At 32.5% G+C, this 15,664-nt stretch overlaps 1 protein-coding gene across 1 annotated transcript in view; it reads right to left on the reverse strand.

Annotated features, from left to right (window-relative positions):
- Window positions 1–2,461: 2,461 nt before the first annotated feature.
- Window positions 2,462–15,664, reverse strand: part of LOC142342965 (uncharacterized) — an 87,577-nt gene continuing 74,374 nt past the window's right edge. Inside the window, exons 4-6 of the mRNA XM_075394647.1 lie at window positions 8,897–9,274; window positions 6,315–6,523; window positions 2,462–2,473 (exon numbers count right to left, since the gene is read on the reverse strand). Coding sequence (XP_075250762.1) covers window positions 2,462–2,473; window positions 6,315–6,523; window positions 8,897–9,274 — 599 coding nt within the window. The remainder of the gene's footprint in view (window positions 2,474–6,314; window positions 6,524–8,896; window positions 9,275–15,664) is intronic.

Consider the following 15,664-nt stretch of genomic DNA (forward strand, 5'->3'; position numbering starts at 1 on the left):
AGCATCATTTGTTTTCAATAAACTGAGTTTTGTCAAGTTATCTATCTCCATAATTTTCCGAACCATTTCAAGTTCCTAATTCACGAATAGCAACAGCAAGGCTAGTTTTCTAATCGTTGCTTTTTACAATTCCAACAATTAGGATTGTAATCCATCGCTGTCGTTCAAAAAAATATTTTTTCACTTCTAATTTCTTATGTTCACTACAAAACAGAACAACTCAAATCAAGGCTCACATATGACAGGTCCAAATTGCTTCCTGGGGAGTTTCAGAAAAAAATATATTGTTTTTTAGTTAAAAGCTTATGCTCGTTTTAACTTTTATAAAAAAAAATTGTTTCCAAAAAAACAATGGATTTTTGAGCCTTGGCAATTTGTTCTACTTTTTTGTTCGACTTGTAGACCTAAAAAAGCAGAAAAAATTGCCTCGCTTTCTAATGCAATGAAATTTCTCATTCACTGCGGGTTTTACGTTTGAAGTAGTGGTTCTTCGGCTCTGATAAATCGTGTTTCACAAAAAAAAAGCTGACTCTGGTCATTTTTCAATCGTTAAGGTTGCTTTTTGTCGGGTCACAAAATTGACACATCAATTATTGCACTATTGGAGTTTAAAAAGAGGAAAACATTGAATTATCTATTTTCCCGGCAAATAGATTTTGGTTTTAACGACACCGACACCGTTTATATAATTATTTGTCTCTATTCGTCGTTCGTTTGCAGTCGTGAGAAAAATTCTGGATATTACCCGTCTTAGGGGCTTCCTATGGATGAACCAAGACACCTGTTTACTGATCTCGGTCAACAGCAAAACATTTTCAAAACTTTGAAATGAAATGTTTCAAAAACATGTAAACTTGTTTTTTTGACTTTATAGTTTTCTCCTGTTTTGTCTACTTGTTACATACTCTCAATAACTACAAGCCGCCTATCATAGTATTCGTGGTCAGAATAAAAACAAAATTGAACATAAAAGTTTGAAATTTTTTATTGACGGTTTCTACACCGGTTTCTTGCAGAGAATTAAAATATTTTTTGATTTTTGTCGATTTGTCAATCTTCTTGTAGACTTCTCAATAAAAACAGATATCGATGGAGGAAAAAAACAACTTATTTAGTGATTTCAGTTGATATCTTCAAATTTTTTCTTAAATGTTTTCGAAAAATGCAATTGTGTTACTTTGCGAGTTTTGTTCTTTCAAAACTTTCGAGCAAAAATTAGTTGTGTTCTTGTTTTCCGTGTTCTGGATAATACTGCATGAGGACATATAATCTGGATATTGAAAAGTCTCAGTGTCCTCAACCCGTAATCAAAAAGTTCAATTGATATCTAATTTTCTTTATTATTTAATTTTTTTTCCAAAAGATATAATCACATTTTTTTACTTTGCCGTTTTTTTCGCTTACTTGTTACCGAGTTTTATCACGGACTGGTCCCATGTTTTTCTAGAGAAAAATAAATTTATTTGTTTATATTGGGTTTTACTTGCACCTATTTTGACTTTGCTACTGAGTTCTTTTGTCAAAAACATAGACATTGAGTTTTGGATGTTTTGTTCAGCCCCTTTACTGTAGCATTACTTATTTTACCAAGTGATTTGAGTTGGAAGCTCATTCTTTTTCATAGATTATTTATATTTGAACAATAAATGAGTTTTTGAAGATTTCTATCTGTTCCCTATTTGGTAGACAATTAAGCCAAAAATATTGACGTACGGGGTCGGAACATACATACCGATCCTCCTCGTCATTTTTGAGCTTCAAAGATAAAAAATTAAAGTCTGTATGTCTTTGAAGATCTGAAGAGCACTAGAGAGAAATGAAAACAGGGGAAAAATAGAGAGTTATATGGTGAAGGAACTTTTAATGACCAACAATTAGCACAAATTGTTAAAGAAATCAAACAACAATAAATACTCAACACAAAAACAAAAATACTCTGACTGGCATTAAACTTTACGAGTGGTTGAATTTATAGTCACTCCACTCATAATTTTCACATGACAGATATAAATTGTCAAAATTAACACACACACACACACACACACACACACACACAAACGCACACACACACTCACACACACACAAACACACACACGCGCACACACACAAACACGCACAGGCACACACACACACACACACACACAAACACACACACACGCACGCACGCACGCACGCACGCACGCACACACACACACACACACACACACACACACACACACACACGTGGTTACGGAATGCATTCGAAGTTTCAGATTACAAAAATAATCATCGGGAAGAGATACAGTTACATAAAAATGAAATATAACGCTTTAAAAGCATGAACGCTCCGCTTCCTCAGAAAAAAGTTGAAGGCTCAAATCAGAGAAATTCGAAAACAGCTAGAAAATTTGCGAGAAATTTTATATTAAAGATACTTATAGGTTTCAGCAATCCTTCAGTGAAAAAATACAATAATAATCTATTAAGATTGTACCTGCAAACAAAAAAAAATTATATTGATTTCACATCAATCTTTCACATCCAATCAAACTCATAGTTTTCTTCCATAATATGCATTTTGTATAAATGCAATAATAGTAAATAATTGGGTTTCAGACGTTCTTATCGAAAATATCGTTTACTTGTTCCGACCCACATTAGCGGGGGGAGGAACTATATACTCAACTGGGTTTTTTTGTTCAGTCAATTTTCGCCCATCGATATATTCATCAAATATGATTTTGAGTGGTATCATTAGAAAACTTGTCCAGCGAAGAATTTCAATCTATTTTTTTTTTGAATTTCGCCACTTCCGAGGAGTTATGGAGGTTTATAGATTTGTGAACGATAGCCTAAATTCCGTTGTTTTGTTCATATTTTTCGTAAATTCTGCTTAGTTTTATCCAAGTTTTGCTAGAATCTAATAAAATTGTCAACAAAGATCTTATTGTTTTTACGATTAAGGAGAGAAGCGGATCGATGAACTGTTCGAACCGACTGGTTTGCCACAATTTTTGGCCAAATTTCTCAAAATTAAGCTATTCTACTTTTTTTTCATTAAAAAATGGCAATAAAAATTTCCATTTGGCCACCGTGTCCAGTTTGGCCGGTGGTGCAAAAATAAAAACTGCTGACACAATCTTCACTTATTCAGAAATGGGCAAATTGTACCTGCAGTTCCTCAAAACGTTTGTGGAAATATTTTTTGCGGTCTTTCGATAATTTAAACGGATAATAACAAAAACTGCATAGTTTATTTTCAATAAATTAGGAATTTCGTTGGCCAAAAATTATTATTTACTTGTTTAGAACAATTATATTGTCGAATAGCCGCTCAGCTACAGTATGGCCAGCTTTGTTCTCATCGTTGCTTTTTGCAATGAAAAAGGATCTGATTGTATTGTAAGTCTTTCCTATTTGAAATATTTTTGCATTTCTTTCAACCTAATTACAAAAAAGTCTTCTTCAAAATTTGAATGTACAAACTTTAAGAAATCCTTCATGTTCCAATAAGATCCAACAAAATTGTTTTCTATGATTAACGCTAATGATTTTTTAGCTCCGTCAAATTGCATTAGCTAATTTTAAATCAACACCTGAGAACACCTGAGAATTTGATGATCTTTCTGTAGTCTTATGACTGCTTTCAAATATTCAAATGTCTAGTTTGGTTTCCAGGGAGATATTAAAGAAATGTTTATTACTTTCAGTTAATACATAAAAGTTTTTGTCATTATAACCCGATAAGTATCCATAATTCATCATTTATTTTTGATATAATGACTTTTTGCTCAAATTAGCAATTTGAGTAACATACGAAACAATTTTTCGGTTTTAACGGAGAACAAGCATAAAAAAACCAGTTTTAACCTAGTTGTGGAATTTTTTAGAACAAAAATTATTCCTAATGTAATGAGGCGCTGTACAAACATTTTCTCGAAATACATTTGTCTCTTTTGTTCTTTATGTTAGTTACAGACCAGAACAATTTAAAATCAAACCTCAATTAATCTCAATTCAAATGCAAAGAAAGGACAATAAACCTACCTAATATATTCTGTGAAAAGCATATGGTTTTTCTGGCTTCAGAACAATTTGCATAAAATTGTACCTGAAATTTTGAGTTCGGCTTATATTCAGAGTTAAAGTGTAGTCTTTGGACTTAGTCTCACTAATGACAGGTACAATTAGTTTCCTCAGCAATAACACTTTATTTTAATTACATTTTTTTAATTGAAAGCTTACTCTTGTTATGTCTTGCGCTTCTGAAAAACAGTTTTAATAAACTAATATTTTTTTAGATTTGCCACTTTCAATCCTACTTCCAGTTGGCCACCGTGTCCCGTTTGACCGGTGGTGCAAAAATAAAAACTGCTGACACAATCTTCATTCATTCATAAATGGCCAAATTGTACCTGTAGTTCCTCAAAACGTTTGTGGAAATATCGTTTTTGCGGTCTCTCGATAATTTAAACCGATAATAACAAAAACTGCATAGTTTATTTTCAATAAATTAGGAATTTCGTTGGCCAAAAGAAATATTATTTAATTGTTTAGAACAATTGTTTTGTCGAACAGCCTCTCAGCTACAGTATGGCCGGTTTTGTTCTCATCGTTGATTTTTGCAATGAAAAAAGATCGGATTGTATTGTAAGTCTGTCCTATTTTAAATTTTTTTGCATTTCTTTCAACACAATAACAAAAAAGTCTTCTTCAAAAAAATTATGTTCATTTTTTAAGAAATCCTTCATGTTCCAATAAGATCCAACAAAATTGTGTTCTATGAATAACGCTAATCATTTTTATAGCTCTGACAAATTGTTTTAGCTAATTTTAAATCAACTCCTGAGAATAGCAAGAATTTGATGATCGTTCTGTAGTGTTAAGACTGCATTCAAATATTCAAATGTCTAGTTTGGTTTCTAGGGAGCTATTAAAGAAATTATATAATACTTTCAGTTGATACATAAGAGTTTTTGTCATTATAACTCGAAAAGTATCCATAATTCATCATTTATTTTTGATGTGACTTTTTGGTCAAATCAGCATTTTGGGTAACACATGAAACAATTTATCGGTTTTAACGGAAACCAAACAGGAGAACGACCTGTTTTAACCTAGTTGTGGAATTTTTTACATCAAAATTTTTTCCTAATGTAATGAGGCGCTGTACACACATTTTCTCGAAATACATTTGTCTCTTTTGTTTTCTATGTTAGTTAGAGACCACAACTATTTTAAATCAAACCTCAATTATTCTCAAGTCAAATTGACGTGCAAAGAAAGGACAATAAACATACCTAATATATTCTGTGAAAAGCAAATGGTTTTTCTGGCTTCAGAACAATTTGCATAAAATTGTACCTAAAATTTTGAGTTCGGCTTATATTCAGAGTTAAAGTGTAGTCTTTGGACTTAGTCTCACTAGTGACAGGTACAATTAGTTTCCTCAGCAATAACACACTATTTTAATTACAATTTTTTAGTTGAAAGCTTACTGTTGTTATGTCTTGCTCTTCTAAAACACTGTTTTAAAAAACTAATGATCTTTTTTTGAATTTGCCACTTTCAATCTTTTTTCTGCATCTCGGCAAAGAGAGAGGTGGTCTTCTTTATCATTTGAATTATAGGACAGTTTTCTTTGCTGTTCTAATTTTTTTAAAATGTATTTTTTGGCGCTGATACTACGAGTTTTTATAACTTTTTCTTTATTTTTTGACAATTTCAGTTTTTTGATATTCTTTTTGCTGTCTTGTCTGATCATCAAATTAATGGCACATTAATGACAAGTCGCGTATCTCATTCTTGGCGTCGAATTAGGATGCAATTGATAATATAATTTTTTAGTGATTAGATTTTCTCAAACTGTATTTTTTATAAACAAAATCTACTTTTGAAAAGCTTTGAAATTGACTCCACTGTCTTTTGATATAATTATCAATATAAATAACAACTGGTTCTTTTTTCTACGTGATTTCTGTCGGTCTAGTTAGAGTTGCGTAACCAAAAGGGGCTCAACGGGTGTTTTTATTAGTGATTTTGATTGAGGATGTCAACCTGGCAAGCTAACTTTTCGATAAAACGTCCCAAGTCAAACTTCAGTTAAAACTTTTCAACCGTGCGTGTATTTCGCGCAAATCAAAGTCACATATATTTACAAGACAAGTAGCTGAAATATTATAAAATAATCTACAATAAAACTGATTAGAAGACATCGTTTAGACAAACTTGAACAAAAACGAAAACATGAACACTGAAATTGACCGAATTAGCGAGCGATCTATCATAGCATTTGTTTCATCTGCTAACACAAATTTCTGGTAAAAGTTCCTAACCTTGGGCGTGTTTCCCGCCGACACAAATCCGTTACCATACATCATGGGGTGATTCACGCCACCTTGCGGAACACCACCAGCAGGTGATGACGTCACAACTTGTCCAAACCGAACACTTCCACTCTGGGAATCTGAGTCGATTTCACCCGTCGGATCAAGTTGGGTGGAGCCTGCGCTGCTTCTCCGTCGCCCAAAAATTGGAAGATTCCCTAGAAATAGCGAATTGTGACCGCCATGAGACGACGATGACGAAGTGTTTGAGTTCGGCATTGTTACGTAATAGTTTGTATAACAATATAACTATATTACGTAAAACTGAGAAATTGGAAGCAAAAGAGCTGACGATCAATGAGTGCCTTTAAGTGACATAAGAATTTCTATTAAAAATTATGCAATATTTTGCATAATTTTGAAGCAATTTTTGAGAAGTTTTATAACAAGAAAGCTATAATTAAAACATTGCGCGTATATTGCAAAAAACATGTGTTAAAAATTATTGTAAAACTGCAACACTCATTACACAAAATTAGAAAATTAGACATTTGGTAGATAATTTGGGATAACGAGTAAGATAAAATTGTAGATAAGAAGAAAACGAACAAATATGATAAAAGCGTGAATTTGTTTATATTTTTGCGGGGTTCCTATCAAAATGAAGGAAAAGTCTGCAATGAGATGATTTATTGTGACGCGAATACCGATTTTGACGTATTAATGACGTTGAAAAGTAAGCAGAAAGCGGGACCAAATGGTTATAAATTTTTAAAAAATCGCACTGTAGTCCATATCTCACTCAAGATATAGATTTATTACTCTATCTTCACAATCGGTGAAGAGGAAAGAATAGCCTCATTTGCCGATATCTCAGTTAGTATAATTTTTGTCAGAAAATATGTATACCAATTCTTCTGTACTAAGGTTAAAAACGTGTTTTCTTTTTATAATGATTTTAGTTGAAACCAACCCAGCTGATAATTATATTAACCACATTGAATTTTTGTACGGCGAATATTAATAACTATTAATAATCAAACATAAGATAAATAATGCTGACATCACAAAAAGATATCAAATCTTTTCGAATCGCAATTTTTCAGAAAAACTATTTTTAACCTGCTGTTATCAAGTTGCACGTTCAAAACAGTAAATTTTTGATACAGGTAAATTAGAAACTATGGTGCTAATTAAGCCCAAGTAGCACAATAATTCGAGAATGGCTTTCATCAGATTAAGAACTCCGCATTAATTTATGCTTTGCGATTGTTATGCTATTTGGTGTACACAATTAGTGAGCCCCTTATCGCCATCAATGTGAACAAAAACAACTGGACCGATAAAAGAAATGGCGATGCCCCCAATTGACGCACGGAACGGGAATTTGAAATAATGTCAAAAATTACAAAAATTAAGCGGAATTCTTCAATGACACGATCAAATACCTCTCAATCAAGAAAAATAAAAATAAATTCCCGATGACACCAAAAATTACCTTTGCGGGGGAAAAAGAATGAAACACGAGCTTTTAACTACCGGTTGTTTTAAAACCGCCGCGGTAATTACAGATAAGCGAAAGCAATTTATCTAAATGAAGGACCAGTTATAACCTTATACCAATTTCGAAAAAATCAAGATGGAAAGAATTTAAAGCGTGAACAAAAAGAGACAAAATCGCGAATTTCAATAGTAAAAAATGTCAAATAAATGGGAAATTTGGTACACGAAGCGTTTAGTGACGTCAGCTTTTTTTGAAAATAAGGGAAGGCTTGTGTTATGCTTTCAATAAAGTAATTTGACACTGAACATCAGCAATAGCTATTAGTTTAATTTGATTTTACGGTACCGTAAATTTCTTTCAAGCCTTAATAAATTTATGGCAAAACCAGCCGCCGTAAATTTTATTTGCAGCAAAATAGCAAAAATTGGCGACACGGATACGGTCTTAATCTACAATCAGTGCAAAATATACATATATAGATAATGGTTATTTCACCACATCACTTTTCTTATCGAGCGCAGGTAGAAAGAAATATTCATGTATAATACAGATGCGTCCAAACAAAGCTCCCTAAAATAAACAAAAATAAACAAAATTAAGCAATGAAACAGTATTTGGGAAAGAGAGAAACAAAAACAAGTGCGCAATTAACCTCAAGAATATGCAGAATTAAAGCACAAAAAAGTGCTGCTTAAGAATAAAGAACGCCCAATTCTTTGTGTAATTTTTGCTTTTTAAATAAATGCCTTTCTTTTCACAAGATTTTTTCAGCAAATAAAGGGGAAAAATTGCTAACAAATACGTGTGAGCGTGTGAGGAAATAGCGCAAAAATTGCGATAAAGACTCGGAAATGTGAAAGAAGGCGTGTTTTTTCAGACCACTTTTGTTTTGTTCAAGCATTTTTAATTAAAAGCCAGGGAGCAATTTTCGTTCATTCATTTCAATTTGCTCTATTTTTTCTATCTTCTTTTCTCTTTTCGCCTTTCATAAAAGCGGTGAAAATTGGGGTTCGAAGTAGGACATTCTGATTGAGATGGGGGTATCTTGGGGAGGGGGTAATTATTGGGGTAAAATTAAGCAATTTACCTGTGGAACTGTTCCTTCTGGGTTCAGAAATAGGCGGCGAGTTTGAATTTGAATTCTGTGACTTGATTGTCCCACCGTCTATAGGCTCGTAAGGGTAACTGAAGTCAATTATTTCACACCTTCGTTCATCGCCCCCTCCCCCTTTGTTTACAAAAGTGGCTTGATTGGAGGTACTTTTGGATCCAGGTGTGACCGCTGAAGATATAGTTGTAGCTGATGCTGATGATGTTGAGGATAAGGGCAAAGTTGAAGATGAACTAGGAAGGATAATAACTGGAGTGTGTGATCTGGGTTTGGTGTTAGATGGCGAATTTGTGACTTTGGACAAGATTTGGTGTGCTTTGCTAGTTGAAGCGAGGTCTACTGGAAGTTCGCCGTCTGAAAAACAGCGGAAAATATTTCCTTTCTGCGAGAAGGAAACTTTTCCAATCCTGAAAATTTATTGGGTGGTTAGGAACTGCATGCCAACTCGACCTTTTTTGTTTTGACCGATCGATATTATTTACAGAGAGATTGAAAAATGGTATAAGTGAAAAGCTCTTGAAAAAGTAAACTGATCCTTGAAGATAATTATCAAATTTATGTTTTCGGGAAGAACATTGAGGAGTGACGTTTCCAAAATTTCTCAGATTTCTGACCATTTCACGCTTCTTATACGCTTCGCGCATTGAAAAACGAATGAATAGGATATATGAAGAAAACAGTATGTTGGAAACATTAAAAAGAAATTCACTAAAATGGATTCCAAAGATCCTCAGTGGCGGTCTATAACATTTGCAAATATAGTTGCATAACTGTTCAAAGTTCCTTTAATGATCGGATCCCACTTAGTGGGAAGAGAAACTATTTGATCAATTAGGTCTTTTTTCAGTCAGTTTTGGCCGACAGATCGTAGAGAGTTGCAAATGATATCATTAATAAAACTTTTAAGCGTAGGTTTTGAAGATTTTTTCTTTGAATTTCTTTTTTTTCAAGGGGTTGATTAGGTTTTAGGTAATTGCAAACATTTGATCTTGGAAGTGAACTTTCCTCACTTTTAGTGTCAGTTCAGTTTGAGATATTGTGTGCCAGATTGTTTTTTCAAAATTTTACTCTAAAAAATGGAACAATTACGTGTTCTTGATAGACGATCAGCGATACAAAAGGGAACTCTGTTTTAAAAAAAACATTCGAAAAAAAAACATTATTTTTTACCTATCAATTTTAGACTAGTCATTTTTATATCTAATTTCAATTATTGACAAATCTCATTGGCAATGAAATGGGGCCAAATGAACAATTGATTTGTTTTAAGGGAATAGCTCATGATTTTTATGTCTTCGACACAGTACTTTTGTAAAATTTTCTTTGAATTGTTAGGTTCCAACGCTAATTTTTGCACTTTATGTGTTTTTATGACCTAGTATCGTTAATTCAACCTGCGGTTCTTTTCCTAAAGAGTACTAAGTGCACCTAGGTAATGTTTTAAGTTGATACCGAATAGCTGCTATGAAATTTTCAAACATGTTTTGTGAACCTATAGGTCAGTCCTACAAATGAAAGCTTCCATATTTTTCTACTAAAACCGCAATAATGGATATATGCTTCAACTGTTGGTTTTATCACTTTGTCACAACGAGTTTCTCAAAATTTTGTGATTTTCGGAGGATTGTTCAAAATTTGTGGGTTTATTTTTCAAGACTTGTCGCATCATCACAAAAAAAAATTCCCTTTGGCATTAAAAAGACGCTCAAAAGAAATTACTCAGAAATTACTCAGACGCTCAAAAGAAATTACTCAGAAAAACCGAATAGTCTACGGTTTCAATAGCTTCAAAAATCTCTTCTCCGACTTATCTTTTGGATTTTTGAATTTTACCTATTTTTGTTGTCCTTTTTGTAGTCTTAAGTTATATTCCAATTATTAAGAGGGTCTGATGGCAGGTATCATCTGCCCTCTAATGTGTTTTTGTTTATTTCGTATAGTTGTTTCAGCTTAAAGTAATTTTTTAAAAGGAAACATCAAATTTTTTCGAACAATAAGTGATTTTTTAAAAGTTTTCAATCCCATCCCCATTTGGTAGAGAATTAAGTCAAAAACGTGATTGATTGGGATCGGAACATTATGTGCGATTGATTTATTTGTAATTTGAAAAGGGAAAAACGAAGCGTGAAAAAGTGAGGTAGGTAAAATTTTTAAAGCCTCACTTTCTTTTCGAAAAATACAAACTGTATAAAAATGTTTTCAAGGGTCGATTCATTTTTCTGAGATCTTATCACTGACACCACTCTTGTATCTCTCTGCAGCAGACATTGATCTTCCATAAGGTCCCAACAAAAAATGCAAGGTAACATAAAATTCCTAGCCCCCATATAAATTAGGAGGTTTGGAGAAATATGGGGTGGTTTAAAACGAACCAGAACTAAAAAAAAATGCTCAATCCAATTTATTAATACCAACGTTAAATCACAGAAAACCCAAAAACACCAGTTTTGTAGATAGAAGGGGCAAAAATGGCATGAAATGGCAAGAAATTGCAGAACAAAGCAAGCTATCTAAGATGAAAAGGTATCCTAAATATTGAATGAAACTTACCCTGTATATTGAAAGATCGTGGTTTTAAAATACCAATCCAATTTTGGGCAGAGAACTTCTTTCAAAAATTAACGCTTTGGGCTCTGTTATTTAGTGGTGCGTGAACACACCTGCTGAGGAAAAAGAGTGAATAAAAACAGTTAAAAACTGTCACAGTGAACCAACAAAAACAACCACAGGCTAATTTTGAGAACAGCAGCGCTAAATTAACAGACTGCTCGCTCAGACGAACAATAGTTCTCTAAAATATTTATTTTATGGTTTTTTACAATAACTTTAAATTTCACACTATAACATAAATCCACACTATAACTGGATAAATATAAGAGAGGCATGAAAAATAAACAAAATTAACTAGATTTATTTGAAACCATAAACTTTTATCGCTGTTTTATTTATTATCTTAAAATTTTCACAATAACAAACAGAATAAATAGCAAGGCATAATTGATGAAACTTAATTAAATTTTGCTGAAATTATAAAGCTTTCATTGCTTCTCATGTTTTCCTTTTTCCCGGAAGTTTAATGCCGGGAACTTTTTACGATTTTCAGATTTTACGACTAGTGTTTATTATGTGAACCCCATTTTTGTTTCCACCGCAACATACCCTGATCATAGTATTATAGTAATTCTGAACAGACTCATGTTACTTCGTCTTTTACTGTGCTCAGAACCTGATTATGACACATTTCATTATGAATTTTTTTAAATTGAGCACATAACGTACATCTCGTTGTCTGGACATTTTATGGGCCGTATAAAACAATAAAACGGGCAAGTTTGAAGCACGGCTACCTAATAGCAATCAAAAATAACTCGAAATCACATACAATTTAGGGAGGCTGCGTCACAATCAATCGTGAAAAAAACTTGAAAAAACTTGAAAAAACCGTATATCTATGCCAAGATTTTAACTTGTCTCTTCTAAAGTTCACACAAACTTAATAAAAGTCAAACTGTCTTGAAAAATATCTCATACTTTTCTGAAACTGACAGGTCAGAATAAACGATTGAAAGCAATTTTTTCCACTATTTCAACAAGTATCACTCGCAAAAAAATGAATTAATTATCATTTCGGCAAAGTGAGCGTTCGATTCAAAATTGCACTTTTTGAAGAAGTATAGTGATTGAAGAATTGAAGAAACAACAACAGGTACCCATGGAGTGAGTTTATTTAGCAATCAATTTATCTTGGGCTTAGGAGCCACCTTGTTTTCTGAACTTGCGCAAGTGTGTTCAATCATGGTCAAAGCTATCATATCACATACACATGACAGCTCACTAATGAAAACAAGTCGTGGTAAGATTTGCAAAAGTTGCAGCCAAGCCGCCCCACCTTGCGAAATATAGCAACTGCGTTACAGATATAAATAGACCAGACCCACCCACAAGAGCCTGTAAAGGTCTAGGGTTCAAAATTGGAGTTTTGTCTGATATTGGTTTGTTTACTCATTTCACCTACAGTTTTGGCTATAGTGTCCGGAAGTCAACTGTGAATTGTTAAAAGCCTGATAAAGAGTTTCACGTCACATAGAAACATCTAAGGCGTTGCTTCATATTACAAATATTTTCTTACAGTTAAAATATCTATCATTTGCAGTTTGTGAACCAAACAAATAATAACTAAAAATTACTCAAAGAAACACTGGAAACGCAATAAATGAAATTCAAATCTAAAGTACCGTATTTCTGAAGATTCGACACTAATTTTAAAGCAAACAAGAGAAGAATGGGCCCATTGACCACGTCCCATCTACGGAACAATTTAGTAAACACAATGGAAACAGTCATATATTTTTGAAATATCTCGACGCAGCATTGAGATATTTAAAAGTGGGAATCCAAGTGTTTATTAAAACAAGACGGCTCGTTCGACACTGTGCGTAGCGCAGAATGTTCCAAGATACGTTCTCAATTTTCTTGACTTGAGAGGAAAAACTCTTTTTGACTAACATTTTTTATAAAGCACAGATTGAAGCAACTTTTTGGAGCAATCTTAATTAAATTATTTTTTAATATAGAAAATGAAAAAAATCACAACCCTTATTTTGATATAAATTTAATAGTTATTAAACCCATTCACCATCAAATATGTTAGAACATGAAAAAACTTCTCATAAAATTGATGTTCAACAAGAGCATTTAGTCGCAAAGAGAACTTACCTTAAATTAACACAGTCAGTCAGTTTCAAAAAGTGAAGACATCAGGCTAGAAGTGGCAAACAATTAACTGATATTTCTTATCTACTTTCTCCCATAGACTAAATGTTTAACTGATTAAAATTTTACCATTTATTTGAACCCAAGACTGGATTTTTTTAATAAGTGTTACAAAACATTAAAAAAACATAAGAAATAAGCGCTATATAGGTCAAGTACTGTCCTTTTTAGTACCCGCTTTTTGTTATCCTCAACTCATTTGTCCTACAGTAATTTTTTTCAAAATCAGAACAAATTAAATCAAACAAAACAAAAAAAATATTTTCTCAAAATTTACGAGACAAATGTAAGAAAAAGTAAAAATGAAGTTTCTTGAATTTTGATGTTCGTTGTATTTGACTGGCTCAGGCATGTGTATTTTCTAATATGATGTTTCAAACAAATCAGAGTCAACTGTAAAAGGTAGTTTCAACTAAAACAAACCAAAAATTCGGAAGAAGGTTGCAGTGATGTCAAAGACTTTATAACTATTTTGTTTTCTGAAAAAAAAAACATTTTTTGCCATTCTGATTTCATATTTCACGCAGTTAACCGATTCGGCTAAAAATTGTCAAAGATTCCTCAATTGACTGGAGGAATGGCTTTTTTGAGAAATTCGGGAAGAAACTTTCCACCTCAACAAAAAATTGAGTTTAGCCTCAATAAAACTAAAACAGTATGTTCGAGGGGCCCGTGAACCCACCAAAGAGATAAACAATATTTTTCATAATCTTTAAGTTTTTGTCCTTCCTCTGGAAACATTGTTTTCTGTAGTTTTCTGGCAATTAAAGAGTATCACAGCAATTCATTTTGATACGGCGTAAGGAAAAAGAAATCCGATACAATAACTATCCTGCCAAAAATAATGTCAAAATTTCATTTACTACTTCAATGATGAAGGAAATTAAATGTTTTTTTTCTTTCTCTTTTTCACAAATTTTTATTGGCTGTTCATTTTTTAATTCCAATACCACAGTTGTGTTTTGTTAATATGAAAATCTAATGAATTACAAAAAGTCTAAAACCTAAAATTTGCACTAGAAAGGAAGAAAAGCAACAACTTGCAAAAAGTAGAAAAAGAATTTTTCAATTTTCTGTCTTTGACTACTTTATTCTTTAAAGGTATTATTCTCTTTATACTGTTTTGTTTTCAAACAAAATTGTACAATCGAAATTAATAGTATTTATTCTAACTTAATGACAATTTTTATAGAAAAAAAATTTAATATAAATAAATTTCCTCCTCACCTTTAATCCTACCTCCCCAAACCCACAAATCTTTTCTTTTCCTTTCTATCATTGAAACAGCTCGCCTTTTTAACCTTGTAGTTTTCTATAAAACACAAAACTAGCCTCTACGGGCTACAAAATGAGTAATCTCTTTTTTGCTACGATGCGTAAGCAAAATATGAACAGTTTTGTCTGCAAGCAGCAAAAAGTCCTTGAAAAATTTCTTATATAGAGAGTTCAAATATGTTGAGCACTTTTAATTTGGTCATCATTGACTGAACGGAATCAATTTTCTGTTTGAAGAAAAATGCTCGAAATATTTTTCTCGAATCAAAAATTTCATTCAAGATTGTATTAGCTGTACAAACGTTGGCAAAAAAACCATGAGTTACTACAGACTCGATATAACATTCACAAAAAGTACTAACTGGTTTTTGTAAAATGGTATCTTGCTTTGTACAAAACTCCCCAAAACCTTCTCATCAGTTTCAATAATTTTTCGATATGAGATATAAAGTTTAATTCGTGGTGCCAAAGTACGTAACTTTGTTTATGTGTTGCACATTCTTACCTAGACTAGCTTTTTTTATGTATTCATATTTTTCAAAAATTATTCAGCTGCATTTTTGCCAATAAATGTCAATTTATGCTCTTCAAACAATCTAACTATTTGCGAATTTTTGTTATAAAAATAACATATTTCCGTATAGCAGCCGAGTAATTCCTAGTATCATCTGCAAACAGACAGATCTTAGCTTAAAA

The sequence above is a fragment of the Convolutriloba macropyga genome, chromosome 7, assembly GCF_964194025.1.
Source record: "Convolutriloba macropyga chromosome 7, txConMacr16.3, whole genome shotgun sequence".
NCBI classification, from domain to species: domain Eukaryota; kingdom Metazoa; phylum Xenacoelomorpha; order Acoela; family Convolutidae; genus Convolutriloba; species Convolutriloba macropyga.